Raw genomic sequence first — 25583 nt, 5'->3', positions numbered from 1 at the left:
ATTGTATATTTTTTTTAATATTGCTGATTACTTACAAAGCACTAAATGGTTTAGCTCCCCAGTACTTATAGTCCTTCACGTCTATTGCAATCTCAAATTCCGGCCAGTTGATAATACCTAGAATATCAAAATCGACTGCTGGTGGTAGATCCTTTTCCTATTTTGCACCTAAACTTTGGAACAGTCTTCCTAACATTGTCCAGAAAGCAGACACACTCTGTCAGTTTAAATCTAGACTAAAAACACATCTCATAAACATAACACATGATCAATTTCTATAAGTCAATGTTAAACTGCGTAGATAAGGTCAGCCGGATGTCAGGATACAGGCACGGAGACAGAGGTAAGTGAATCCAAACACAGCTTTATTCAAGTTGACAAGAGTGGAAGGTGAGTATTCAGTGAGTTCAAGTGCAGATTCAATGAAGATCACTCGGTGCGGGGCAGACAGCAGGTAAGCATGTTCCCTTCAGGTTTGTAGATACCAAACAGTCACAGTTCATAAATACTTGTCTTTTCTCTTTCAGATGCAGTCAATAGCAAGCAAGCAAGCTCAGAGGAAACACAGGAATCTCGAGAGGAAGCAGGATCACAGGTAACATGGAATCGAAAAGGATTTCTGGAGACAGCAGAACAATGATACAGAGGTTAGGTGAGTATACGTTACTTCTCGGACTCTTGATGCATCAGAGACTCAGGAGACAATGGATCATGGTCTGTTCCTGTTGGAGGCTTGACAATGAACTGAGGCTGTGGTGAGTGTTTTATAGAGCTTGCTGATGAGGCTGCTGATTGTGAACAGGTGCAGGTGATTAGTAATCTGGAGAGAGTGAATGCAGGTGTGCCAAAGAGGATTCTGGGAATTGTAGTGTAGAGACAGACGTGAACGTGACACCGGAACAGGGAACACTTCCCATAAATCCTGATGTAGGCCTACTCGTTACATCATAAGAAGAATGGTGTCTACGCTAATATTAGTCTCTCTGTTTATCCCGAGGTTTACCAGAGTCCACCAGATCCAGGCCGTATCCAGATCTGATGAAGGACTTGCGCCTGGACGCGACGACAACGCAGTCCTGAAGTGTCAACTAGTCTCTCCCCTGTGAGAGCCTCCTTCCCTTCCATTTACCTCTGTAAAGATAAAACTTTGTCAAAATGATTTCAGTTCACATGGATACACGGATGTGACAAAAAATTCTGCATTAACAACCCAGTGTTTGGGTAGTTTTTGTGTTACCCAGATCCTGGGTCAGATGTAACACTCCAGGGGTTGAATTATTTATCGCTGGCTTTTTACGGGCCTCTTAAGGAGACAGCAGTGCAGCTTTGTCAAATTTGAGCGTGGCTTCGGTATAATACAGGGGTGTGTACATTTTTTGCATCTATGAATTAGTTATTCTTCTGTATATCGTTTAATTTAATGCAAAGAAAGCAACATAAAGGGGCGCGACGTGAGTCACCTAAAGGAGTCTCACGTCGGCCTTTTTGCATGATGGAATGCCTTGCATAAAATACATAAGATACAGAATATAAATGCTTAGAAAGTTAAAATATGTTCTCAGAACTGTACACTGATTGTTTATGGACAGGTTATGGAGTGAGTCACAACATATTCTGGCCAATAAACAACCCAAATTGGGATGTTTTTAACCCAGTGTTTTTCAAAGTGTACATGACATGCTAATGTATTATGCTAATGCTCACTGGAAGTAATTCCAATATTTAATGCTGGTTTCACTAGTGCCACCAAATGCTCTCACAATGCTCTGTGTATCTGTAAAGTGGCGGAGCCTTGATTTTTTCATAGGGGTGGCCAGGCAAGGGCCAGCAACCAGTCTGGGGTGGCACAGAAATCTTAATTATTTAAAAAATAGTATGACTATAGCATATTGGTAAGACTTTATAACTGCACGCTATTAATCTTTAGTTAGGCATTATTAAACTGTTAAATCATCCTATTTAAAGCATTAATAGACATTAATAAGCAGTTTATAACAGCTATACATGTTTTTTTTTCTTGATTTATAACCATATCTATCATGTTTAATAATTGTATTTTCATACTTTATTAAAGATCAATTTATAATTTCTAAATTAAGTATTGCAATATTTACAAACCAGTTATTTAGGAGTTGTCAGTGGTTCATAAGATTTCCTGAACTTTCGTGTTGGTGTGAACATGAGTTCGTAGATACCAATCAACCAACAAAATGTCCTCTTGCTTAAAGGTATAGTGGAAGATTTTCTTTTTCCGGGTGGATCAAGACTATTGGTCCTCCTAGTTGTCAATCATTCTGGTGATATGTTTACGTAAGGCCGTCATACGTGCTCGTCCCTAGGTAGTTTTCGCATACTGCGCCTGTGCACTTTCAGGTGTATATGTGTGGTGAGCTACAGTTTCAGCCATTCAGCTCGCCGTTCTCACCAGGGTTTTTTCAAAATGTCTGAGGGTCGCAAGAGAAAAAGCGTCTACGAATTGTATGACAAGAAGAAAAAGGCCTCTGAAGAAAGAAACCAGACCAGAGTGTTTTGGGGAGAATATTTCACACGCTGGTGTGCGCTAAAAGCACAGGTTGGGCTTCCCACTGATGCCTCAGTCGCAAAGTTTCTACTCGACAGGTAAAGTTTGGCATGCTATTTGGAGAAATCCATTTAAAATCACTGCTAGTAAAAGTTAATGTCAGCTATGATTATCGATGCTAGCCCTGGCACAAGTCACACAGGAACTTGTAAACAGAGTGTGCACGAGGAGAACTAGGCTTGTGCATTTTTTTAAAAAGTGGAGAGGGCGGTTCTTTTCTAAAATTCGGGAAAATCCTCCACAATACCTTTAACTATTAACTAGATTAACTACTTACCGTGATTTCAGACTGTAGCGATGTGGTTTCTCCACTGCATGGATCTTCATGTGTCGCTTCAGATGAGTTTTAAAAGAGAAACTCTTTCCACACTGATCACACGTGTGCAGCTTCTCTCTGCTGTGGATCTTCTCATGTGTTTTGAGATATGATGACTGACTGAATCTCTTTTCACAGTGTGAACACTTGTAAGGTTTTTCTCCAGTGTGGATCTTCTCATGTGTTTTGAGAGTTGATGACACACTGAATCTCTTGTCACAGTGTGAACACTTGTAAGGTTTTTCTCCAGTGTGGATCCTCTCATGTGCTTTCAGGTGTTCTGACCGACTGCATCTCTTTTCACAGTGTGAACACTTGTAAGGTTTTTCTCCAGTGTGGATCCTCTCATGTTTTATCAGATGTGCTGAACGACTGAATCTCTTGTCACAGTGTGAACACTTGTAAGGTTTTCCTCCAGTGTGGATCCTCTCATGTTTTATCAGATGTGCTGAACGACTGAATCTCTTGTCACAGTGTGAACACTTGTAAGGTTTTTCTCCAGTGTGGATCTTCTCATGTTTTTTCAGAGATGATGAGAGACTGAATTTCTTGTCACAGTGTGAACACTTGTAAGGTTTTTCTCCAGTGTGAAATCTCTGGTGCAGTTTTAATTCCTGCCCTGTAGAAAAAATCTTCTCACACTCAAAGCACATATGAACTCCCACACCAGTATGAATTTTCTGATGTCTTCGTAAATATTGCAGCTGTGAAAAACTCTTTCCACATACAGAACATGAATGTGGCTTCTCCTTTGTATGAACCGTCAGATGTGCCTTCAGGTTTGATGCCCTACGAAATGTTTTGCTGCACTGATCACATGTGAATGGCTTCTCTCCGGTGTGGATCCTCATGTGAACATTAAGGGATGATGATTTACTGAAACTATTCCCACATTGATTGCATGTGAACGGCTTCTCTCCTGTGTGGATCCTCATGTGAACATTATGGGCTGATAATTGACTGAAACTATTCCCACATTGATTGCATGTGAACGGCTTCTCTCCTGTATGGATCCTCATGTGAACATTAAGGTGTGCTAATTGACTAAAATTATTCCCACATTGATTGCATGTGAACGGCTTCTCTCCTGTGTGGATCCTCATGTGAACATTAAGGGATGATGATTTACTGAAACTATTCCCACATTGATTGCATGTGAACGGCTTCTCTCCTGTGTGGATCCTCATGTGAACATTAAGGGCTGATAATTGACTGAAACTATTCCCACATTGACTGCATACATGTGGCTTTTCTCCTGTATGAACTCTCATGTGAATCTTCAGAGATTGTTTGTCTGAAAATATCTTTTCACACTGTTCACACATGAACAGTTTCTCTTCATTGTGAATTCTCATGTGAACATCAAGATTATATTTGGTTGTGAAACTCTTTCCACACTGAGTGCAGGTTGTAGATTTATTGGCTCTTGTTTTCTTTAAAAATGTCTTTTTAGTCTTTGAGCGACTCAAAGGTTTTTCTCCAGGTTTGACATGATGTTCCTCCTCCACTTCACTCAGTTCTTCACTCTCCTCCTCCACTTCACTCAGTTCTTCACTCTCCTCCTCCACTTCACTCAGTTCTTCACTCTCCTCCTCCACTTCAATCAGTTCTTCACTCTCCTCCTTCACTTCACTCAGTTCTTCACTCTCCTCCTTCACTTCACTCAGTTCTTCACTCTCCTCCTTCACTTTCATCTGGTCTGACATGAAAGAAAATCATTCATTTTTAAATTTTCTAAATAAACAAAATAATTAAAACTGATAAATATGGAGTGAATGGAGATAAAAAATAGCCCAGATGTAACAGACAACTGCAATAAAATATTATAATAATTTGTCTTTTTATAAATTAATTAAACATCCCTGACACTTTCCATGAATGAGGTACACTGATCTTCCAGTTATTATTTTTTAAACACTATAGGCACAAATCCCATGTTTCTGTAGTGAGAACTATTACATATATTTGATTAATGACACAATTATCTAACATGATATGAATATTAAAATACACAATACTGCCATATTTTGACAACTTTTAGATTGATATATAATTATGCTAAAATCTACTAAAACGTTTTATTTGTTAACGACCGTTCACTCTAAACTTCTCCTTCCATTGACTTCACACGCATGTGAAAGTGGGACACAAGAAACACAAGATCATGTGAATTTCACTGAGAGGAAGAACACAAATGTTTGGAGTAAAGTGGAGTAGATTGTAAATTTGTACATTTTGGAATTATTTAAACTAATTTAAACTTCAAACTACTTTAAACTTTCTGGTCCGGCTTTCTCAAGCCAACTTAAAGTTTGTCTCAACAAACTTTTTAATCTAGTTATTATTTGTTATACATGTTTGTAAAAATAAGCACACAATCCAGGTCAAAATTCTGGTAACATTGTTACAAATTGTAAACCATATATAAAATAAATGTAAAATAAATCAGTTAAAATATTTAAATTTTGTTTGACCTGATGTTGACAATCAATATGAAACCTTCCCTTACTGACCTTTTGTTTTTTTAAAAAAAGAAAGAAAAAACAGAAACTTTTGCAGCCATTTCACAGTTGAACTGTTTATCTAAAAGTGATGAAGTGTTTGAATGTTTCTAACATGAATGTTCTTCAGCATCATGAATGAATGAATGAAGAATAAACACCAACCTCTTTGTTCTTCAGGATCTTCAGTGTGTTTCATTCTACAGGGTTCTGGATCACTCATGTTCTCACTGTCCTCTTTAATAAACTCAGTCTTTGCAGATTTCAGCTCTTCCTGATGCTCTGATGCTCGTCTTCACTTGAAGCTGATGGGGATATACAGCATTTATTGGTGAATTGCAGTGGGATGAGCTTCAATGATGATGAATTACAGTCGGAGGAGCTTCACTGATGATGTGACTGCTGTGGGAGGAGCTTCACTGATGATTAATTACAGTGGGAGGAGCTTCAATGATGATGAATTACAGTGGGAGGAGCTTCACTGATGATGTGACTGATGTGGGAGGAGCTTCACTGATGATGATTTGTAGTGTGAATAGTTGATCTGCCAGTCAAAAATATATCAGTTACTGAGTTAAATAATGGTAAGATAAATAATGGTAAGAAAAACAGTTGAAAGCATAAACAGAAATAAACATAGGCTACTGTTAGATTTGTGCCAAGTAGACATGTGCCGGTAATGCGATAAACCGCGGTAATGAATATGCACGATTTTGTTATCGCGGGCACTTCCAAATTACGTGAAAAATAATAGATCAGAATTTAGATTTATAGAACGCGCATTAGCTTATTTTCCATCAACCGCTTAAAGGTGCCATGTGTAAAAATTGAGGTAAAAATATCCAAAAAATGAGCTACACGCATCAAAAGAATGAGAAGAAATAAGGGCGATGATGTCATTAAAAAAATGACAAGTTATAGTGCTGCAGAGATATCAACCTGAATCAACCGGCCCGACAGGTGTTGTAATACCAGTTTCGGCCATGGGAGGCGGTATGCGAGCAACATAACCACCACCAGCCCAACTGCAATAAGTGAAAGTGAAAGTGACACGTGACGGCCAAGTATGGTAACCCATACTTGGAATTTGACCTCTGCATTTAACCCATCCAAGTTAATGCACACACATTAGGAGCAGAGTAGTGAGTAGTTAACACACACACACTGCAAACGTGGATACACACCCAGAGCAGCGGGCAGCCTTTGTGTGGCGCCCGGGGAGCGATTAGGGGTTAGGTGCCTTGCTCAAAGGCACCTCAGTCATTTCCCACCGGTTCTGGAATCGAACCAGCAACCTTGGGTTACCAGTCCAACTCCCTAACCACTAGGCCAATACACGAATAACTCGCACGGCTTGTGGACGTACTTGAACCTGATGTCAATCGTGTGGAAAATACAGCCCACTACTACATTTCAGTTCAGGGAAGAGAGCGGAAGAATGGCTGAAGCCCTTGGCAAGAGACCCTTACCACCACCACACCCACCCGCTGCAGGGATAAAACGCGCTCGGAATCGCAAATAAAATCTGATAAAAAAAGGAACAGAACCAGAGTAAACATTGGCACTGCTTTCCATCGCTGGAGACAACTAATGGACATGAAAGAAATGAGGTTCGACTCCGAACTTGCAACATTTCTGTTTATTATAACAACCTAACGTATATTATGTTTATTAAATGGCTTTCCTGAGGTAAATCTGACATAATTGTTCTCCAGCTATGTTATTGACCCCTTCACGCTGATAAAAAACACTGATTGGTAGATATTATGTATGAGGAATACATTTCGGTAAGTTGTAGCCTACTGTATCTTTCAACAGTGTTCGTGTTTTTTACCATTAGCTAACGTTAGTAGAGATGATCGGTTCACGTGCGCTAGGGATCTGTCACGTAACATTTACAAGCGCCAAAACGGTATTTATTGTTTGAATTGCGTAATAAAATTGACAGAATCTGAGAGCTGAAATTTTTTTTATATCATAACTAACCTGCTCTGTCTAGTCTGTCGGTCTCCATGTCCTCTTTGCTTCGGGATTTTTCTGTGCGCGAGAAAATTGATGTGTGTCGTGAGAGCGTGTGAAAAGTGTCAATTGCGTGTGTCACGGTGAATGCGTGATAGTTGGCAGCTCTGGTTACGTTGGTCAACATCAGCGAATGCTGTCTGTCAAATTAATGTAATATGAACAAAACGAATATGAACATATTCACTGGTAAAGGTGAAGGGGAGTAGCTTGAAGATGTCATATTCATAGAGTAGACACACTTTCTGGAGGTATACTGCCCCCATCTGGTATGGAATGTGGAGTATGAATTGATTTTTTTTTACACATGGCACCTTTAAACGGTGCGAAACACGTGCGTACTCTGATGTAAACAATCCCCACATGTAGAACCACTGTGTGCATGCGGCGCAGTGCGCACTCTAGTCTAATGTAATGAATCCTCACATGGAGAAGCACGGCGGAAGGAGGAACACTGCCGTCGATTTATCCCCCTTCTAAAAGCAGGGTTGCCAACTCTACGCATTCAGCGCGAGACTCGCGCAATTTACACTTTTCACACGTTCTCACGCCACACATCCATTTTTTCACCCAGAGAAAAATCATGAAGCAAAGAGGACTGACACCGACAGACTAGACAGAGCAGGTTACTTATGGTTAGGGCTGTCAACGAATATTTTAAATTCTAATATATATTCAAAGAGTTTTAAAAAACAGAGAATGAATGTGAAAATTGAATTTAGAATGTGAAAATTAATATTCGAATGTGGAAAAATGCGCCTGTGGTAGCAGAGGCGCTGATGTCTGCTTGGCGAGTGGGCGCGCTGCCTGAGGGGTCAGGGACAGGTCCCAGGAAGAAACATTACTAAAGTGTAGGATACTGTACTGACTGAATAGATATTGAATGAATAAGGTAGGTTAGATACAGCAGTTTCATGCACTGCAGGCTTCCACTGGTTTGATTATATACCGTTTCATGTCAAGGAAAAGTTCCATGTTTACCATAGCACAGCTCGCTCGGAGCGTTCAATGTCGGATTCGCGTCTACCGTGTCTAATTGGACGCTTGAACATTTTGAATCCATTCGCGCGTCAAAAGCAAAATTTTGACGCAAAATTGACGCGCGGAGAGCGTGACGCCTCATTCGCGCCGCAAGACCTCCAGCGTCTTTGACTTACATTGACTTAACATTGAAATCATTCGCGCCAGACGCTCTATTCGCGTTTGGTGTGAACGCAGCGTGAGGGCGAGAGAGAGAAAGAGTGTCTGCGAGTGCGAGTGAGGTCTGCGGTCTTGGCCATTAGGTGATTTACTCGATTTTGTGTAGGTAATAGGCTACGTTGTCAAATATGTTTAAACTTAAATAAACTACCTATACAAGTAGTTATGTCTCTTTGTATTAATTTGTCCTGTTATTGACGTAATGTGCGTCATTGACAAAATGCGCAACCAGATGTTTGAATATATGCATTTTTTTAGAGGGAATATTCGAACGTCATTTTTGAGCAATTTTGACAGCCCTACCTTATGATGTGCAAAAAATTATCAGCTCTCAGGTTCTGTCCATTTTATTGCGAAATTCAGACAATAAATACCGTTTTGGCGCTTGTAAATGTGACATGACCGATCGCTGTAGCACCTTATTTCAAGTAAACTGATCATCAGTTACTTTTTATTTAAAGATACAGTACAACTTACCAAAAGGTATGCCTCATACATAATTGTTATTATGATGACAAACCACATTATATTTAATTTAATTTGTTATTTTTAACCTTTAATAATACCAGCTGATAGGGCTCTCTGTATGTAACAGTATGGTTGCGCCCAGGGACGTTAACGCTCTGGTTGTGCCATATTGTTGTCTTGTGTTGGATTCTTCAGTAACAGAAAATGAGTGCAGCAGCGAGCGAGGAAATTGTTAATAAAACAGGGAAAGTCAGCTCGCCAGTATGGCAGTTTTGGGGATTTTATAAGTCTGACCATAATCAGACCAATGTCATCTGCAAATTATGCAAGACCATCGTTGGTTTCTCTATGTTTATATTTAACACTTTGCACTATTTTATTACACTTTAGCATTTCTTACGTATTCTTTAATTTTGCACCTTAATGTTAAGAGAAAATTAAGTGTTCATTGTGATTTTTGACTTATGTTTACATTTTAATTAATTTACATAATTCATGGTTGTGTTGACATTTCTGCCTTTATAACTGAGGGGATTATAATCAGAGGAAGGTTAAGTTTAAAATAAAAATGTTAAATGTAATATATTTTTCTCCTGGTCCCTATTTTAGGTAATAAAAATATCAATAATTATCGATATCGACCGATATGAAACGCTTATATCGTGATACAGTTTTCAGCCATATCACCCAGCCCTAGGTACGAGTTCAGTACAATGGAGGAAAAAGCAAAACAAAAATGTAGAAGGCAATGTCTCATGTCTCAGGCTGGACCACCAAAGGAAAATAAATGTCTTAAGCCTTGAAATTTTTAAATAAGTTTTATTAATAAAGTAAAGGCATAGGACCAGTTTATTTGTAGTGCATTGATAATAGTTTTATATAATTAGTTAATTAATTGAATTAATAAAAAGACAAAGAGATATGTGTAATGATTCCTGTCTTGTGTTCACCCTTGTCTTGTCACCCTTGTGTGGACTTTTGTTATTTCCTGTCCTGTGCCATGTTTTGTAGTCCTTTGTAGTTTTTCTTGTTTATTAGTCTCCCCAGGTGTTTCTGATTAACCACACCCCCTTGTTATCTTGTTTAGCTTGTTTGCCTGTGTATATAAACCTCTGTGCTTCAGTTGTTGTTTGTCGGTCATTGTAGCCGTTTCCTGTCCTGAGTTCCGTGTTATGTTTGTTCTATTAAAGTATGCTTGCATATGGATTCTCCCTCCGCTTCATTCCTGCGTCATCGTAACAGAACGACCGACCAAAAAGAATGACTCCAGCAGCATTAAATGGGAATCTCCAGCCAAGTAGGCGGCCACGCCTGATTCTGCTTCCCAGGATGTCCGTCGCCATGTCGCCTGAGTGTCTCCAGCCAAGAAGGCGGCAACGCTTGATTCTGGTTCCCAGGATTGCCGCCGCCATGCCGCCTAAGAGATCATCTATGGCAGAGATGTCCGCCTTCACGCTTCCTGAGCTTCTTTCTATTCCTGATACACAGCAAAATCCCCGGAGTTAAATTAACTCTGCTCAGAGAACATTTGGTCCCTCTCTACAGAGAGTTAAAATAACTCTGAAACAGAGTTAAAGTTAATGAGATACTTAAGTGATTAATTAAGTGATGAATGGGCATTAATGATGAACACCTGCTGTCAACAAGCAGAATCACTGAAGGAAAGAGAAACAAGAACAGAAAAAAGGAGAAACACAAGAACTACAACTGACTTCCAGCCACAGATGAAATCAACTGAAGACAAAATAAGACATTAAATCTCTCAAGATCTCAGCAGAGGAGGATTAAACAACTCCACAAACAGCATTACCAGCTTCACTTATCACTGACCAGATTGACTTTATTTCTGTCATACGTTTACAGAAGTTCGTATTGAGAATTAACAGAGGTTTAGATGTTGACGATTTATTGAAAATGTTTGGTCACCATAATGGTGATGAGTGTTTCCTTTAGTTGGGCAGTTTGACTCTTAGCTTATTTTTTCGTGAGTTTGTGTTTTTTGTAACAGTTTTTACCAAAACATGTAATTTGTTGCAAAGAATGCCAGATGCAAAGATGTTCAGGTGATCTAGTTTTTAACAACAAAAAGTAGTATGATGCACTTATATCATCACTGGCCAAAAGTGGTCATTTGATGTTAATAGATTATATTCACTAACAATACTCTCTTGCCACAGATTGGATATTTTGAATTTTTTAAATACATAATAGGGGAAAATATTTTTTTCTAAGACACAGACATCAAGAATCAGCATATGAATCTCAACAATGGTGACATGTTTCATGCCGCAATGCATCCTGGGAGCCATGAGTTTTATACTATTGTGGCTCCCAGCATGCATTGCAGCATGAAACATGTCACCATTGTTGAGATTAATATGCTGATTCTTGATGTCTTTGTCAAAAAAAAAAAAAAAAAAAATCCCTACAATGTATTTTAAAAATCTAAATTCAGAATGTCCGATCTGTGGCTAGAGAGTATTGTTAGTGAATATAATCTATTAACATCAAATAATCACTTTTAGACGGTCATGAGATAAGTGAATGTTTCTACTATATGTTGTTAAAAACTATTTCACCTGATCATCTTTTTTTTGGTTTTCTTTGTAACAAATTACGTGTTTTGGTAAAAACTGTTTCAAAACCCACAAACTTGCAAAAAGAGTCAAACTGCCCAACTAAAGGAAACACTCATCACCATAATGGTGATCATACATTTTCAATAAATCGTCAACATCTAAACCTCTGTTAATTCTCAATAAGACCTTCTGTAGACGTCTGACAGAAATACAGTCAGTCTGGTTAGTAATAAGTGAAGCTGGTAATGCTGTTTATGGAGTTGTTTAATCCTCCTCTGCTGAGAACTTGTTGACAGCAGGTGTTCATCATTAATGCCCAATCATCACTTAATTAATCACTTAAGTATCTCATTAAATTTAACTCTGATTCAGAGTTATTTTAACTCTTTAGAGAGGGACCAAATGTTCTCTGAACAGAGTTAATTTAACTCTGGGGATTTTGCTGTGTACCGCGTCTGTTCCTGAGTTTGAGCCTGTTCCTGAACCTGAGCTTCACGTCACGTCTGCCGATCCAGAGACTGTTCACGTCACTTCTGCCGATCCAGAGACTGTTCACGTCACGTCTGCCGATCCAGAGACTGTTCACGTCACGTCTGCCGATCCAGAGACCGTTCAAGTCACGTCTGTCGATCCAGAGACTGTTCACGTCGCTTCTGCCGATCCAGAGACCATTCACGTCACGCCCGCTGAGCCAGTGTCTCTGGACAAGATGGCCGCCGCCGCCGAGCCAGAGTCTGTGATGGTCCTGCCCAGCTCAAAGCCCTCTTTGCCGCTGGTCCTGCCCAGCTCAAAGACCTCTTTGCCGCTGGTCCTGTCCAGCTCAAAGCCCTCTTCACCGCTCGTCATGTCCAGCCCAGAGCCGCCTTCGCCGCTGGTTCTGTCCAGCCCAGAGCTTCCTTCGCCGCTGGTTCCGTCCAGCCCAGAGCTTCCGTCGCCGCTGGTCCCGTCCAGCACAGAGACTTTTCCGCCGCTGGTTCTACCCAGTCCTGAGCCTGTCTCCATCCCAGAACCTCAGCCCTCACCAGAAATGGCCGCCGGCATGCCAGAACCTCAGCCCTCACCAGAGATGGCCGCAGACGAGCTTGTTCTTGAGCCAGTGTCTGGTCCTGAGCCGGTACCTGCTCCAGCCTATGACTCCGTAGCTGTCCCCAATAAAAAAATTGGGGGGGGGGCAGTAGGTCCCGCAATTGGACCATGGAGGCCGCGCCGCCATGGTTGCCTCTTCAGCCAGCTCCGCCATGGCCACCCGAAGGGTCGTCTCCGCCATGGCCACCCGAAGGGTCGTCTCCGCCATGGCCGCCTGAAGGGTCGTCTCCGCCTGGGGGTCTTCTCCGCCCTGGCCGCCAGAAGGGTCTTCTCCGCCCTGGCCGCCTGAAGGGTCGTCTCCGCCCTGGGGGTCGTCTCCACCCTGGCCGCCTGAAGGGTCGTCTCCGCCTGAAGGGTGGTCTCCGCCTGCACTGCCTGCTCCGCCCTGGTCGCCTGCACTGCCTGCTCCGCCCTGGCCCTTCCGTACTACTACAGACTCTAGTCCCTCTTCTGCTCCACGGGCCTGTTCCTCCATCCTGCCCCCAGATCTGCCTCCGCTTCACCACCCTCCTGGACTATTGTTTCCTGAGAGGAGTGTCTGGAATCCGCTCCTTAAGTGGGGGGCTATGTAATGATTCCTGTCTTGTGTTCACCCTTGTCTTGTGTGGACTTTTGTTATTTCCTGTCCTGTGCCATGTTTTGTAGTCCTTTGTAGTTTTTCTTGTTTATTAGTCTCCCCAGGTGTTTGATTAACCACACCCCCTTGTTATCTTGTTTAGCTTGTTTGCCTGTGTATATAAACCTCTGTGCTTCAGTTGTTGTTTGTCGGTCGTTGTAGCTGTTTCCTGTCCTGAGTTCTGTGTTATGTTTGTTCTATTAAAGTATGCTTGCATATGGATTCTCCCTCCGCTTCATTCCTGCGTCATCGTAACAATATGTTTGGTAATTGTACCTGAATGAATAAATTAGTTTACTATATTTCAGATCCATATATTTGTTTTCCTTCAAATTTTAATTAACACTAACTTTATTCTCATCTGAATTATAAATAATAATTGATTTCTGTATAAAATAATACTACCATTAAAAATATTGATTTCTACATTGATTTTTAATCAATGTAGAATGTGTCATTTAAAAATAAACAGATTAGTCCTCTGTTTGAGGACAAGAAATGAAAACCAATGCAATATGATATACAGTGAGGAAAATAAGTATTTGAACACCCTGCTATTTTGCAAGTTCTCCCACTTGGAAATCATGGAGGGGTCTGAAATTGTCATCGTAGGTGCATGTCCACTGTGAGAGACATAATCTATAAAAAAAAAAAAAATCCAGAAATCACAATATATGATTTTTTAACTATTTATTTGTATGATACAGCTGCAAATAAGTATTTGAACACCTGTCTATCAGCTAGAATTCTGACCCTCAAAGACCTGTTAGTCTGCCTTTAAAATGTCCACCTCCACTCCATTTATTATCCTAAATTAGATGCACCTGTTTGAGGTCGTTAGCTGCTTAAAGACACCTGTCCACCCCATACAATCAGTAAGAATCCAACTACTAACATGGCCAAGACCAAATAGCTGTCCAAAGACACTAGAGACAAAATTGTACACCTCCACAAGGCTGGAAAGGGCTACGGGGAAATTGCCAAGCAGCTTGGTGAAAAAAGGTCCACTGTTGGAGCAATCATTAGAAAATGGAAGAAGCTAAACATGACTGTCAATCTCCCTCGGACTGGGGCTCCATGCAAGATCTCACCTCGTGGGGTCTCAATGATCCTAAGAAAGGTGAGAAATCAGCCCAGAACTACACAGGAGGAGCTGGTCAATGACCTGAAAAGAGCTGGGACCACCGTTTCCAAGGTTACTGTTGGTAATACACTAAGACGTCATGGTTTGAAATCATGCATGGCACGGAAGGTTCCCCTGCTTAAAGCAGTACATGTCAAGGCCCGTCTTAAATTTGCCAATGACCATTTGGATGATCCAGAGGAGTCATGGGAGAAAGTCATGTGGTCAGATGCAGGGCTCCAGACTGCGACCAAATGGTCGCATTTTGCGACCAAAATTTGAGAGTGTGCGACTAAATTTTACATCCAGTCGCACATGTGCGACCAGTAAATTTCATCTCGTTCATAGTGGGCGACAACCGACGTCGCGTCTGCGATGCTTTGTTTACGACATCACGACAAGAAGACTAGCATGTTTAATTTTTTAACGGTCCTCCATGAAGGGTTCAGAGTGAATGAGTGTGTGTGCGCGCGAGTGAATGAGTGTGTGTGTGTGTGCGCCCGCGCGCAAGTGAGTGAGTGAGCAAGCGAGCGAGAGAGAGTGAGAGAGTGTGTGCGCGAGTGAGTGAGTGAGTGTGTGCGTGCGTGCGTGCGTTAGTCTATGTGCCTGTATGTGAGTGAGTGCGTGTGTACATGTGCGAGTGAATATGTGTGTGAGACGGCTCGAGATGACTGGTCGTAAAGCAATGTGTAGTCTGACAATGTTTCTTGTCCAGGACATGACAAGATTTTTAGGAGTCGAAATCGTGTAATCTGATACATTGACTATAGTAACAGACAAAAAAATTGCGTATTCTGAACCAGGCATATCTATAACTATGGTATACTGTGGTTATGAAAGTAGCCTACACATCTTTTTACAGCACTTCAAAACTATATCCTATTAAAAAAATTTTTTTTTTTAATGTGTCGACCAAAACATTTTTGTTCATCCTTTAAAGATTGTCTCTATTTATAAAACTGAAAGTTTCAAGAAGTAGGAAACCTCACACTTATTTTTTTTTTAAAGAAGACTAAATTACCATTGTAAACAGCTGCTGAGGGTGCTTATTGGCTATTTTCACTCCCTAATATCTATTTTGTCACTCATTTTGCTTTTGAAATAATATTAAGACATTATGAAGGATAATAATAAAATTTAACTTTATCTATACACCTCAAATTTATCTCAGTGCTTTGTCATCCCACAGTGCTACCAAATACTTTCTGTAGAACTTAGAGCCGCGGCCCTCAGATGTTAGTCTGGAGCCCTGTGATCTTAAAATAAAACTGCACCATAATTTCTGTACGCTTAATCTATTTATTATCAAAGCATTTGTCTGTAATAGTTATTTAGGGGGAAAATGTGAAGGTGTGCCCCTAAATTTTCTGCTTGCGCTCCTAAAATTTTAAGTCAGGGGCTACAGCGCTCCTAATAAAAAAAGTTAGTCTGGAGCCCTGAGATGAGACCAAAATAGAACTTTTTGGTCATAATTCCACTAAACGTGTTTGGAGGAAGAAGAATGATGAGTACCATCCCAAGAACACCATCCCTACTGTGAAGCATCGGGGTGGTAGCATCATGCTTTGGGGGTGTTTTTCTGCACATGGGACAGGGCGACTGCACTGTATTAAGGAGAGGATGACCGGGGCCATGTATTGCGAGATTTTGGGAAACAACCTCCTTCCCTCAGTTAGAGCATTGAAGATGGGTGGAGGCTGGGTCTTCCAACATGACAATGACCCAGCACACAGCCAGGATAACCAAGGAGTGGCTCTGTAAGAAGCATATCAAGGTTCTGGCGTGGCCTAGCCAGTCTCCAGACCTAAACCCAATAGAGAATCTTTGGAGGGAGCTCAAACTCCGTGTTTCTCAGCGACAGCCCAGAAACCTGACTGATCTAGAGAAGATCTGTGTGGAGGAGTGGGCCAAAATCCCTCCTGCAGTGTGTGCAAACCTGGTGAAAAACTACAGGAAACGTTTGACCTCTGTAATTGCAAACAAAGGCTACTGTACCAAATATTAACATTGATTTTCTCAGGTGTTCAAATACTTATTTGCAGCTGTATCATACAAATAAATAGTTAAAAAATCATACATTGTGATTTCTGGATTTTTATTTTTTTTTAGATTATGTCTCTCACAGTGGACATGCACCTACGATGACAATTTCAGACCCCTCCATGATTTCTAAGTGGGAGAACTTGCAAAATAGCAGGGTGTTCAAATACTTATTTACGTATGTCCAAAAGATGGACTGACAGACTGTTTTTAAATGGGGTTAGATAAATATTTTTTGCTTTTAATCCGTGTCTGTGTGTGTGATTTTGGTTGGGTGACAGTTGTAGCTTAGTTTGAAAAGAGTTTACAGTTTGTCAAAAGCACAATGTTGTGTTTTATTGCGAGTGTACACAAATATAAGTAAACACTTTGCCGTTTGAATGATATCCTGTATGAACAAAATTACGGAGTATGTTTTTATGTTTCCACTGTTCGATCGTGGCCGCGCTTCTCTCACAGACACACACAGATACACCCAGACACACACACGCACACACAACATATTCCAGCATTTCAATAAAAAAACTGCAATTGACATTGCAGCCTGTTCATTATAGCCACGGAGCTTCAGAGCTAAGGCGGAGCTACAGATTAGGTGTCCCTAAAGAACCAGCGTATCTAACAGTAGTTCTGCATTACATTCATTAATTTGCACGCGAGTTTTATTTATTTTTATACTGTGTATTCTCCGTGTATATTCATGCACCGAACCGTGACACCCGTACCGTTTCGGTTTAATACGGATACATGTACCGTTCCACCCCTAATAAAAAGTAATAATAATACTAAAAACAATATTAAATAAAAATTTTAGTCTTCACTGATGTCGGCTGGGAGAGAATTCCAAAGCTTAGGAGCATAGACAGAAAAGGCTTGATCACCCCTAGAATGAACCCGTGTCTTGGGAACAACCAAGAGACCACTCTGAGAGGAATGCAGATTATGACGAGGTGTGTAAGGCATTAATAAATCAGTCAAGTACTGAGGAGCCAGATTGTGCATAGACTTATATGCCAACATCAGGATATTAAAATCAATACGGTACATGACAGGTACAGGGCTGCCAACTTTTGAGTTTAGCTTGGAGTGATATTTTTACATCCCCCCCCCCCCAATCTCCAAAGGGGGGTATGTCAAAACAAATATTGCATCACAATAAGTGTAATTGTGATTGTCAAAACATTTGGTAACTAAATAGAATTTTATGAAGTTTAGTGACAACATGTTACAATGTTTACATTGTACAATGACTGGTATAGGATACAGTTTTTATTATTGCTTGACAAAAATTTCAAGATTTCAATTCCATTCTTGATTCCGATTTTGATTCAATATTGACTATTTTGGATACATGTTTATTTTAAATTTTATTTAAAAAAATAATCTCACCTAATGCTGTAAACATAGAGGGCCCAATCTGCTGGTATTATTAAAGGTTAACAATAATATTAAATTAAATATAATGCAGTTTTTGTTATAATAACAATTATTTAATGACATAAGTAAAAATATAATAAATATGTAAAGTGTTCAGCAAAATCTCCTCTCTAGCTATTTTTTCTATTTAATTAACATGCTATGGTCGTTAAATGGCTTTCCTGAGGTAAATGTAACGTTATGTGACATAATTGTGCTCCTGCTGTTATATTGACCTCTTTCCGTGGTTGAGAAACAATAATTGGTCGATATTATGTATACTTTCGGTAAGTTGTACTGCATCTTTAAATAAAAAAGTAACAGGTGATCGGTTCACGTGCACTTGAACTGAGGCGCTCAGCGATCTGTCACGTCACATTTACAAGCGCCAAAGGTATTATTGTCTGAATTTCGTAATAAAATTGACGGAATCTAAGAGCTGAGAATTAGTTTAATATTAAAAGTACCTCTTTGCTCCACAATTTTTCTGTGCGTGAGAAAATGGATGTGTGGCGTGAGAGCGTGTGAAAAGTGTCAATTGCGTGAGTCTCACGCTCAATGCGTGAGAGTTGGCAGCCCTGCAGGTAGCCAGTGCAGAGACTCCAAGATAGGGGTGATATGATCCCTAGCCCTGACCCCAGACAATACTCAAGCAGCCAAATTTTGTAGATATTGCAGTTTGTCAATTGATGATTTAGATACCACAGCTAGAAGACCATTACAGTAGTCAATACATGAAAAGACAACCCCTCAGCAACTGAGAAGGACAACATAGGATGTAAACATGCTATATTTCTGAGGTGATAAAAGGATGTCTTAACCGTATTCTGCACAAAAGGCTCAAATGACAGAGTGGCATCAAATATGACACCAAGATGTTTTAATTTGCTCTGAAACTCCAAGGCAACACCATCAACAGATAGAGTAGGAGACCCAACCTTTTGCAGTTCATATTAGGTATTTAGGTATTTTAATAAGAACTAACGCGATCATTATAAAGGTGTTTGAACAACAAAACACATCCACTTGCACATATTTGACAATAGGAATATCATATAATTCCTGCTATAGCTAACAAATTTGTGAAATTTTGAATAAAAAAGGAAATTGTCAGAAATAAAGTATTCCAACATGAAGTGCCTTTTTGTCTCTGTCCTTTTATTGGGCGTAATGAATGAATAAAACAAAAGAAAAGAAAGAAAGAAAGACCAGCGCCGGGAAGCCAGGAAAATAGCTCAGCTCCCCAATATTCTTGGATACAGAATATATAGTTAAACTAGGCTATACATGGGAGTATCTCGATCTCATCCAATAAGAACATAAATGACATCATAAGTATCATACTGTTGTATAAGATATCTATAAATGGTCAATATCCGGTGAGTTCCCCTTCTGAGCCTTGCGGTCCAAAAGGCTTTTCACAATGTTATACCATGCAATACATAGGAAGAACAGGACCCTCTTTCCCTTCCTACATTGTGGTCCTTCTTAATATGAAACAGATGTTCATTACATACTTACAAAGGAATGTGCAAGCAATGCTATCTGCTCTGGAAAGGCTGAAGAAAACTATATTTCTAACAGAAATAAAAGCAGATCATCAGTCATTCAGCGCTATTATGGCTGCGGTGTGACAAGCCAACATGACATCATGACTTTGTAAACATACACGCCACTTTCAAGTCTAGTGGCGTGTTATCTATACGCATTTTGAGCTATCCGTGTCTATGTCCACGCCGTCATCTTCCATATGTATGTCTACGCCGTTAAATGTCAGAGTGATTCCGCGTGTATGTCTACACCATTAAATGTCCGAGCGAAACGAAGCAAAATGTATATCTACATCTGAGGAGCAATATTTTTTTTACTAGGATGGTAGGGGAAGACTCATAAATGGTATTAACCCCAGTGACGGGTAGGTTTAGGGACGGGGTTGGGGTAGGTCATATATATTTATATAGAGAGTAATGTAACGTTAAGTCAACGGCGTTGATAAACACGCTGAAAAGCGATTATGCGTGTTGATAGCACGCCAAAAATGGAAATACGAATTGGCGTGTCATACATACGCCATTTCATGAGATCAGTCTGGACAAGCAATGAATGACGCGTCACCATGGGAACCATAAAGTGATACTACGATCTAAATAACGGTTGCCTTGAAAAATGTATAAACTTAAGTGTGAAAAAGTTAAAGGATAACTAAACCCTAAACCAACTTTTTTTAGTTAATGATCTGTAAGAATGGGGCTTTATTAGTGCTGTTCATTGATTCGAGTAACTTTTTTGACATTTGGGTATAAAGTGTTTTAATTTTACAATTTATGGTGTAAAAACGTCTGAGTGCTGCCCTCTTCAGGTTGAACGGTGGCTACTGCAGTTGAATTTTCCTATTGGATGTTGCGGTGGCAAGTGACGTAAGCGGTGGCAGGTGACGTAAGCAGGTTCCAGCTCACCACGCCCCTGGTACGAGCTCACCATGCCCTTGGTACAAGCTAGTGTAGATTTATCTGTATTTAGTACAGTGGGCAGGAGGGTACTTAGGTGTAGTGTTGCTGGTTGCAACAGCACTGCTGGACTACATAGCTTTCCAGCAGACTTGGAAATTAGGCGCCAGTGTTTGCATGCACTTGGCCTGGAAGACTGTGAGTGTGAAACCTGCATTTTACGCGGGATTGCTTCTCCAACACAATAGAGGTGGAAATGGGCTTCTCCACACAGCCCGTGCTGAAAAGCTCCTGCATGGACTCCACCACCGCAGCGGCATCTTGATGTGAGTGATCATATATATTTTAATCACAATTTATGGTTAGGCTAAAGTTAATCCTCTGGGGTCGACAAACGCGTCGGCACATTTTTCTGGATTTTTTCACATAGCGGCAAAATATGAAAATGCCTATAGAGAGCGCGCGCTATTGACATCAACTCGATAACACTCATCAGATGCATGTACTTTACATCGTCTTGCGTCCCTGTGAGCAAACTCTCCATTTTAGAGAGTCTGACAGCAGGTCTCAGGTGCACGCCCCCCCGCTCACGGTTCGTCCCCTCTATCTCCGCTGGGGTCTGCCCACTTTTCTAGCATTTTTCAAATATTGCCAGTGGGTGGAGTCAGGCTCTGACCAGGGGTTTAGTTACCCTTTAAGTAAGACTAACATTTAAATGTGTCTTTGTTTTGTTTTGAGTGTATGGTCAATAAATAAAAGGAATTAATAGAGATGTCGTGCCCCACTTGTCATGTATTCCCCACCAGTGGGCCGCACCCCACACTTTGAGAAACGCTGCACTACAGTAATTAATAACAGACTAGGCCTATAGTAAACACATTTCCTAAATAGGCCTGTGACTGTATCTTACATTTTATGAAATAGTACCATTAGTTAAAAATAAAGTTTAAAATGCATTTTTTTGAGATTTTAATATGCAAATGACACATTTCTGAGCGCTTTATTAAACAGAAATTTGCTGTTGGTGTATTAGCCTAAAACAGTGGTTCCCAAACCTGTCCTGGAGTACCCCCAACACTGCACGTTTTCTTTTTCCCCCTAATCAAACACACCTGATTCAACTCATCAGCTCATTAACCCATGTGATAATGAGCTGATGAGTTGAATCAGGTGTGTTTGATTAGGGAGAAAAAGAAAACGTGCAGTGTTGGGGGTACTCCAGGACAGGTTTGGGAACCACTGGCCTAAAACAACACGCTCGCCAGATTCAGATTGTTGATCTAAATAGCCCTATGTTGTTAGAAATTACTGTTTACAAAGGTATGCGGCACATCCCATGCAACAAGAGATTAACACGGTTGCCAAATTGCTTTATGTTACACTTACTCTCGCATCAGCTGTTGTGTAAACAGTAGGGGTGTAACGGTTCACAAAATTCACGGTTCGGTTCGATATGATACACTTGTGTCACGGTTAGTTTCGGTACGTTGCGGTACGTTTTTGATACAGCAAAAAGAAAGAAATGCTAGAGAAATTTCCTTGATTTAATTTTTTTTATTCTTTTTTTTTTTTATTAAAAGTAACATCATAAAGTTTTTTTGTTTTTTTTTTACTTTGAGCAATTCTAGAGCTATAATTGACTCTTCTTAGGAGCATATAAAACCAACAGCTCCTTGGAAAAAATAAATGTAATATTGTAGTAGTTATAAACAAAGGTTTATTTTAGTTCAGATTAACATTTGAGGGCAGCAATTGTATTCATAATGTCAAAATAAAACCAACGTAATGTTACTTGAAGGCATTATAGCCTACTATTCCTGCCAAACTTCCACGGTTGCAGTTAGTGTTACTACAGTAAATCCATGGTGAATGTTGCTGATCTGTGGACACTGGATAGTTCATTCATGGCACAATGTTTCTTCCTGGTTTCCACATCAGCGCTGTTTGATCCGTTAATAACAGAGAAATGTCAATGTTTCTCACTAGATCTCGCAGCAATGTTATTACTTCTGTGGCGTATTCAAATGCTTTCTTTACTGGATCTCTTATTAGCGCTGTGTAGTAACAGTGTCGCATGATCACGATCGGCTCGCGCTGCTTTGGTCCAAACTGATAAATGGTCCTTCAACCTCACAATAACGAGCAGTTTCGTTCCGCTTGCATTACATTTGCCATATGATGTTGGGCTATGTTGTGGTCGCGCCGGCGTCTCTTACATTATGAGTGCGCTTACCACGTGCAACGCGCCTACATTTGAAATAACAAAATTTTGGTCGGCAGGAAAAATGGCTTATGGGCAGCGCGCGCCTCCGCATTTGCACATGTGCAAGTGTGCGCTACGAGCACAGTAGCCTATAGCCTAACAGCTGACGGGAAAGGAACGTCTGTTTTACCGGAAAGGTGAAAGACTTCTTATTTCAGCGTACACTTGCGTCACTGCCTGGTGGTTCCAATTGTGCTGGGTTTCTGAAGTAGTCGTGATTCGCCTCTCATAACATAACATGCTCTAAACACACGCACACATAGTGGATTTTATTTTGTAATTGCGTCTTTGAACGATTACGTAATCGTGGCATCCATAATCGTAATCGCGATTAGAAATTTGATTAATTGTGCAGCCCTACTCATTAATTGAATCAGGTGTGCCATTTCAGGGTTAAAACAGAAACATGGCCTATCAGGGGGTCCCTGCAGGAGAGGTTGAGAACCACTGTGTTAAAAGATAGCGGAGTGCATTCGTGATTATTAGGCTACCGGTATAATAATCCTGCAGGAGAGGTTGAGAACCACTGTGTTAACACATCTCCGGCGAACGGCTTCTTCGCGGCTTCTTCACGCAAAAGAAAAACGCTTTCAGCGACCTATGTGGGCGTTTCCTGATGGATAGAAGTTGTTTGTTAACTTAATTTTATAGGTGTAATTCACAAGAGCTCTAAGCGCATGCGAGGCTGCTGCGAGTAGTCAAACTCGTTTTCATTCACTCCTTGCAGGGAATAGGCCTAACTTAGTGAATGAGGGTTTAGGGGGCGATTTCGGATTCAACCCACGTTCTCGAGCAGTGAAAAATTGAGGACACTGACAACACGCTGACAGACAGGACAGAGTAGGTAATATTTAATATGAAACGAACTCTCAACTTTCAAATTTGGTCAGTCAAAGAAAACTAAACAATAAATAGGCCTACCGTTTTGTGGCTCTTTAATGTGTTCTGACAGAATGCCTCAGTTAAAGCCAGGTTCAAATCCACCGACGTTAATCTACTAACTCTCCTGACTGCTTTGTCGGAACAAAAATGGTGGATTTTGATTGGTCAGACTCAGATCACATGCCAATGCATTCCCCCATCCGAACATAGAGGTCCACATAATGAAGAACAGATGTTGCCAGTACCTTCTTACAGAACTCTGTTATGCTTATGCTGAGACTACCATACTAGAACTTCTTACAGCTACATATAGTAAGCAACAAATACCCACCAATGAAATAAGTTAAGTGTAAAATTTACAGGAGATCTGAAGACATCAACATTAAAATGAGGTGAAAACAGGAACTATTGTCATGTGTTTTCAGCAGATCTGTTAATATTGATGAGCCTCAGACTATCAACACTCATTCAACAAGCCATTCAGGATCATCAGCAGATCATCTCACTTTATTCTGAGTGTTTGCTGTTAGAAACACATTATTTGAGTCAGGATAGATTATAAAAACCTGTAAAACAGCTCTATTGAAAGACAATACTATTATTTCTCACAATATAACATGGATAAATCATCAATAATAAAACAAAAAAATTGACACTTATATCTTTATCAACCTCAATCTAAAACTTTAACTTATATAGCCTATACACTCTAGGGACATCAGAGACTTATTTCACATATTGTAAAGGGGCATAATGGGTGTCCTTTTAAACCTATTTTTATGAACCTCAACAGACAAATAGCTACAACAACATAATAGGCTATTTGAATCTAAATATAGTTTGACTTTATAATAAAGTTATGATAAAGTAATTCCATCATTAACATGTTACAGATTTGTGTACAGAAACTGACAATGATCATAAAACTCTTAAAGAAAATGTAACGCTTCCTGTGTCAAACTATTTTATTTATTCCCATGTATAGATTTTAAATTCCCCACATTCATTACCCTTACAGGGCTATTATAAAGTGTTAAACTATAAGAATATACATCAATTTTAATAAGTAAATGTAATCTACCAAAGTCAAAGAAATAAAGGTAGGCAAAACATGAAAATGGCAACAACAACACTTGGGATCGATTCCCCTCACAGATCTCAAACTTTGACTTGACTTGCAGTAACAGTTCTCACTCCAAACATCGAGACAATCACACAAACGAACACAAAATCGCTCAGGTCTGAATGAACTCAACATATTCTCCTCATGCTCGCTGCTGCTGCACTAAATGTTTATTTCAGTAGGAAGACGCCAGAAAGACGCACAAGTATCGCTGTGATCGATGAAAACAATACAGAAATGAGCCTGTCGCTTAATCAAACTGTATAAAGTGTGTGTGGTGGTCGTGTAAATATGAGAAATACCGTTAAATGCTCTCCTCGCCTCAGAAGACTCGATGCTGAAACTGAATGAGGGAAAAGACGGCGCAAGCGAGCGGTGAGTGACGCCTTCGGTCTCCAACGCACGCGCATACGGGACACCCCGCAGCCAAACAGGGCCACGCAAATTAATCTATTTACTAGACCTTTCTCATGCTGCCTTCACGTGCTATGGAAAAGATGATATTTTCCACTTGTGAACTGGTATTTACCAGTGTGTTGTGTTCAAGTGCTTTTGTTGTCGTAATGTAGTCCTACCCGCAAGGTCTGTGTCAGTAGAGTATCTTTTTTATCTTTACAAAAAAAAAAAAAAAACGTAAATGTGGTGCTTTCTGATGATTAAACCATAATTAATAATTAAAAAAAAATAAAACATGACATAAAATGATTAAATATGAACCAAGGAAATTGCGGCGAAGTTGAAAATTGAGTGTTAACGCATTATATTACAATCGTTAATGACACAACATTGTATAGGCTACAAAAACTATCCGCTAACAGTATTCACGACACTTGCGTTGCTCTCCGCCATTTTGAAAAGGTCAAAGGTTATCTCATCTCGGCAACTCGTGCATCAAAATATTCTACGAGTTGCCCAGTGGAAAA

The 25583-nt window shown here is 40.2% G+C and overlaps 4 protein-coding genes across 4 annotated transcripts in view; 1 reads left to right on the top strand and 3 right to left on the bottom strand.

The window, feature by feature from the left end:
• LOC311292296 (uncharacterized protein) overlaps positions 1–25583 on the bottom strand; it is a 204245-nt gene that overhangs the window by 51742 nt on the left and 126920 nt on the right. The window lies entirely within an intron of this gene.
• Positions 1–25583, top strand: part of LOC311292401 (uncharacterized protein) — a 379414-nt gene that overhangs the window by 265417 nt on the left and 88414 nt on the right. The window lies entirely within an intron of this gene.
• The window catches only part of LOC311291807 (uncharacterized protein), a 102293-nt gene that overhangs the window by 7350 nt on the left and 69360 nt on the right, over positions 1–25583 (bottom strand). The gene's annotated exons all lie outside the window — the stretch shown is intronic.
• Positions 346–24987, bottom strand: LOC311292053 (uncharacterized protein). Its single transcript, XM_084411495.1, has 4 exons — positions 24963–24987; positions 5564–5942; positions 2859–4596; positions 346–1131 (listed from the first exon to the last, which is right to left on the bottom strand). Exons 2-4 carry the CDS (start codon positions 5619–5621, stop codon positions 1089–1091), a joined length of 1839 nt encoding a protein of 612 aa, XP_084267621.1. The 5' UTR covers positions 5622–5942; positions 24963–24987; the 3' UTR covers positions 346–1088.

The sequence above is a fragment of the Rutilus rutilus genome (assembly GCF_951802725.1).
Source record: "Rutilus rutilus genome assembly, chromosome: 1".
NCBI lineage: Eukaryota > Metazoa > Chordata > Actinopteri > Cypriniformes > Leuciscidae > Rutilus > Rutilus rutilus.
Note: the sequence above shows the minus strand (reverse complement) of the source record. Positions and strands in the feature narration are given on the sequence as shown.